We start from the raw sequence: 5,267 nt of genomic DNA, 5'->3' as shown, positions 1-5,267 counted from the left end.
CGCATCTAGGAAATTATAACCATATTTTCAATGCCATCCTATATGTGTATTGACTACGTATCCGCTTCGAAGTGTCTTGCATAAGCCCGAATTATCGGGCAGATTGGCCAAATGGGCCATCGAACTTGGAGGGTATGATATCGAATATCAGCCTCGAATGACTATCAAGTCTCAAATTTTGGAAGCTTTCGTGGCCTATTTCGCGCATACCCTCGTACCCAAAGTAGAAAAAGAACTCTTGCTAAAAACGGGTACGTCATCGGGGGTATGGACCCTCTTCACAAACGGTGCCTCGAATGTGAAAGGATCCGAGCTCGGCATCATTTTAAAACCGCCTACGGGCAGTGTCATTAGGAAATCTATCAAAACTTCTAAATTGACTAACAATGAGGCCGAGTATGAGGCCATAATTGCAGGTCTCGAACTAGCCAAGGGCCTTGGAGCAGAGGTCATCGAGGCAAAGTGTGACTCCCTTTTGGTGGTAAATCAAGTAAACGGGAGCTTCGAGGTTCGAGACGATCGAATGCAGAGGTACTTGGACAAACTTCAAGTGACATTGCACCTCTTCAAAGAATGGACACTTGACCATGTACCTCAAGAACATAATAGCGAGGCCGATGCACTTGCAAACTTGGGGTCATCGATTGAAGAAAATGATATCGTCGCGGGGACTGTCGTCCAACTATCGAGGTCGGTGGTCGAAGAAGGCCATGCAGAAATTAATTCAACAAGTTTAACGTGGGATTGGAGGAATAAGTACATTGACTACTTGAAGCATGGGAAGCTCCCCACAAACCCAAAAGAGTCGAGAACACTTCGAGCCAAAGCAGCTCGATTCTCACTCGATGAAAATGGAACGTTGTATAGAAGAACCTTCGATAGACCACTGGCAGTGTGCTTGGGACCCGGGGACACCGATTATGTATTACGAGAAATCCACGAGGGCACTTGTGGGAACCATTCTGGTGCAGACTCTTTGGTATGCAAGGTGATCAGAGCGGGGTATTATTGGGATAGCATGGAAAAGGATACCAAGGAGTTCGTTCGAAGATGTGATAAATGCCAAAGATTTGCACCGATGATCCATCAACCCGGTAAACAACTCCATTCGGTCTTATCCCGTGGCCATGAATGGGGGATGGACATCGTTGGCCCCCTACCAACGGTGCCAGGTAAAGCTAAATTTATTTTCTTATGACTGACTACTTCTCAAAATGGGTAGAAGCGCAGACCTTCGAGAAGATAAGAGAAAAAGAAGTCATCGACTTCATATGGGACCACATCATATGTCGGTTCGGGATACCTGCCGAAATAGTATGTGACAATGGAAAACAATTCATCCGCAGCAAAGTGACCAAATTCCTCGAGGACCATAAAATCAAAAGGATTCTATCAGCGCCTTACCACCCAAGTGAAAATGGTCAGGCCGAGTCCACAAACAAAACCATCATTCGAAACTTAAAAAAAAGGTTAGATGATGCAAAGGGGAAATGGAGAGAAATATTGCCCGAGGTGCTCTAAGCATACCGAACGACGTCAAAGTCGAGCACGGGGGAGACCCCATTTTCTTTAGTATACGGGTCCGAAGCATTGATCCCAGTCGAAGTCGGGGAACCTAGCGTCAGGTTTTAGCATGCCACCGAGGACTCAAATCACGAAGCTATGAACACTTCTCTCGAACTACTAGATGAAAAGCGTGAGGCTGCATTAATTCGAATGGATGCGCAAAAACAAAGGATCAAAAGGTATTACAACAGAAGGACGAACCTTCGATATTTAGGAGTCGGGGACTTAGTCCTAAGGAAAGTCACTCTCAACAATCGAGACCCAAACGAAGGGAAACTAGGCCCCAATTGGGAAGGACCGTACCATGTCCTCGGAGTCGTAGGGAAAGGATCCTACAAACTTAGTACAATGGAAGGCGAGCAACTACCAAACAATTGGTATGTATCACTGCTCAAACGCTATTACTGCTTAGGTATGACCTTCTCTCCTTTTCCATTTGTATTCAAAACTAACTCTTTGCAGATATTCGATTGGGAACATCGAGGAACCTTTCAGCTCAAAGACCTTGGGTTTTAAAGCATGCGTTGCACTCTTTTTTCCTTAGATCGAGTTTTATCCCATATGGGTTTTATCGGCAAGGTTTTTAACGAGGCAACACCTATATGCTACCTAGAATATTCAACAAGTATTCAAGGCTTCTTTTCAATCAACCTCCTTGAACACTGGGGGGCATCACCCTCGGAGGACACATTCTCAAAGAAAGCAATTCATGCCAAGGAGGGCCTCGATAGGGGAATGTTGTAATGGGCCAAACGGTCAAATGAACCGTGTCCATGTAGAATAGTCGATCCCCCAGCGACAAAACATGTACACATGTATCAATTATTTGAAGAAGCATTCTTATTATATCAAAACACTTTGTGCCTCAAAGAAGTCTACTAATTTCACATTTAACGACTCAAGGGCCAAAACCCCGAATGCACCCGAATACTCGGGGACTGTCATCGATAATCGACACATTGAGTCATCGAACACTCGAACTTATAAGACCTCAAAGAGGCACACTCGAACTTATAAGACCTCAAAGAGGCACATTCGAGCCCACAACACCTCAAAGAGGCATCCCCTCGATATTAAGGCCAAAGCCATCATACTCGGGGACTAAAGGCTACGGCCATATGAAAGACTACAGTCATATGAAAAGGCTACGGCCGAAATAATGCGGCTCGGAGACGTCCGACTTCCGCAATAAAACTAAAAGGCCTTCATATATTTCGAAAAAACCGGTTAAATCAGGCTACCCTCGGCAAAAGCAAATTATAAGGGGCTTCGATATAATCAGCCCTCGAATAATGTGAAGGCTTCGATAACATCAACCTTCGAAAAAACCTCAAGAGGTATTCATTTAACGTTGCATATCAAATTACAACGAGGTTCCAATCAATCGAACCTTCGAAAAATCAAACGAATATGAATACAAAAAATACATGCTAAGGCATACCAAAATTTTCACTAAGTCTTTAGCCAGAAAGAGGAAAACATTTATAGCCATTTTAGAGGCCGATTTGGCCTACCTAACGAGCCTAAGGGCCGAACTCAAAGAGCCTAAGGGCCGAACCTAAAACGAAGCCTAAAGNTTGAGGGTCTACTCTACCCCGAATTTGAATCAACACTCAGAGATTATAACATCAAAAATCAAGCAAACTTTGAAGAAAAATTGATGGCAAACGATCAAGGAAACTCCTTTCCTTTTTATATATACAAAAAAATATTACACAGGAGTCCTACAAAGCAAAAAATTACAAAAAGAAAGAAAAAATTCTACCTACACCAGATGGGCATTCCCCCCCGGACCTGTCACTCCCCCTGGACCACCCTCTTCCCCGGGGGTAGCTTCTTCGGCAACCTCATCATCATCATCATCTTCGACGTCATCATCATCGTCGGAGGAAAGGACAAATTTGGCATCAACCTCATTTGCCTTAGCTTGCTTTATCTCCTCGGAATGATCGAAGCCCTTAGCATGGACCTCTTCAAGGGTCTCCCTCCGGGATCGGCGTCGGGCATAGTCATTGCTTCTTTTCTCTCGGTTGGAAGCCCTCCTCAACTCCATCTGAGCATAAGTAGCATCTTTCAAATAGATGGCCACCGTCCTATAAACCTTGGCTTGTATTTTTCTGGCTTCGGCCCGGACTTCCACAACTTCGGCCTTGGCCTTCGCAAGATCAGCCTCGAGCTCGGCTATTCTGCCAGCCTGAACCAATTTTCTCCCTTGAGCATTCCGAAGTTGAACATCGAGGGCTGATACCTTTGCCAGTGCATCATTTTCAGCCACAACGAGGGTGTCCATCTTCGCCTTCCATCCATTGCACTCGGCTCGAACTTGATCTACCTCACCCCGGAGCTGCCCAATCATATCTAGCTTTTGTTGCAGCTGAGACATTAAAGTATTAGCCTTCCAAGACGGGAAAGGTAGCCCGTATTTTTTCATAACAGAGGTTACCTTCTTTTCTAACTCACTCTCGTATTCACTAGCTTTGGTCAACTCCGATCGAAGATGCTTCAGTTCTTCCTCTTTTTTGTCAAGGAGAAGCTTAAGGGTTTTCTCCTCATTCGAAGCTCTACGCAACTCGGCTTCAAAATGATGCAATTCGGTCTTCAATTTGTCAAAGGCCTGCAGAAAGGAAAGGAATGATCGATTAGATAAAAGAAGAAAAGTATGGCATTGGAGAAATTGCAGTACCACTAAAAACTTACAATTGAGCAAAGACGTTGAGCCTCCTCGAAGATTGAGCTCGCATCTGCTGGGTCGGCCTCATCGACCCCAACAAAGCAACCCTGGAAGGGGTCATTTTCACTCGGGACTCCGCCTAGCTTGGACATCTTCAAGTTCAAATCATCCCTAATGGCATTCTCGGAGAAGGCCGGAAATGACGAGGAATGATCTGCTGTCATGGCCTCGGGGAGATCACCCGAGGCGCTCTGTTCAGGCAAAGGAGCTTCGAAGCTCGCTCCCTTTGGAGTATTTTTAGAAGTTTGGGAAGCAGTTACCACGTCAGGTGATGCAGGGCCTTCATCCCCCTTTTCTTTTAATGTTCCTTCCTCGAGGCTAGGGGCTCCGATCTCAGTAGGCTTGATAGCCTCGGAAGATTTCCTGGTTCGAGTCACCAACATCGAACCCTCCATCTCGTCACTATCATCGTCCATGGACTGGTAGACCGAGTCAATATCCACATTGATGACGATGCTTTTCTTGCGCCTCCGAGCGGGATGCTTGGCTTTGAGGGTCCTCGCTCTTCGAAAATCTTTTTCTCTTATTATCCTTCTTTGGCTTTGGAGCCGAAGATCCTACTTCCTCCCCGGGAGGGGGCGGACTCATCTCGAAGAACTCACCAATACCTGCGATAGAGGAATCAGGTCACATGAAGGAAGACATTCTTAATAAGGAAAGAAACATTGTGAACGCGTACCATGGTATTTCGCTTCCCACTTGCCCTTCGACAAGTCCGGCCACTTGCGTTTGTCGTATGATGAAGTAGTAGCTAGTTTGCGAACCCAGTCCTCGAGGTCGAGGACCGCATTAGGCATCCACGGGACCGCTGGGAAAAAGAGAAAGGAATAATTATTCGAAGTTCCATTTCTCGGGGAATGGCAGGATCTCCTTGGGAATAACATCGATGGTCCTCACCCGTATGAACCGGCTCATCCAACCTCGATCCTTATCTTCATCGTTACTGGCGAAGAAGGACTTGGTTGATCGG

General features: G+C 45.8%; 1 protein-coding gene across 1 annotated transcript; it reads right to left on the bottom strand.

Moving 5' to 3' along the window:
- Window positions 3,332–4,713, bottom strand: LOC109232229 (intracellular protein transport protein USO1-like). Its single transcript, XM_019397920.1, has 2 exons — window positions 4,264–4,713; window positions 3,332–4,180 (listed from the first exon to the last, which is right to left on the bottom strand). The coding sequence occupies exons 1-2, from the start codon at window positions 4,711–4,713 to the stop codon at window positions 3,332–3,334; spliced, it is 1,299 nt and encodes a 432-aa protein (XP_019253465.1).

Source organism: Nicotiana attenuata, chromosome 1 (genome assembly GCF_001879085.1).
Source record: "Nicotiana attenuata strain UT chromosome 1, NIATTr2, whole genome shotgun sequence".
Taxonomy (NCBI): domain Eukaryota; kingdom Viridiplantae; phylum Streptophyta; class Magnoliopsida; order Solanales; family Solanaceae; genus Nicotiana; species Nicotiana attenuata.
The sequence above is the reverse complement of the archived record's forward strand: the minus strand, read 5'-3'. Positions and strand labels throughout refer to the sequence as shown.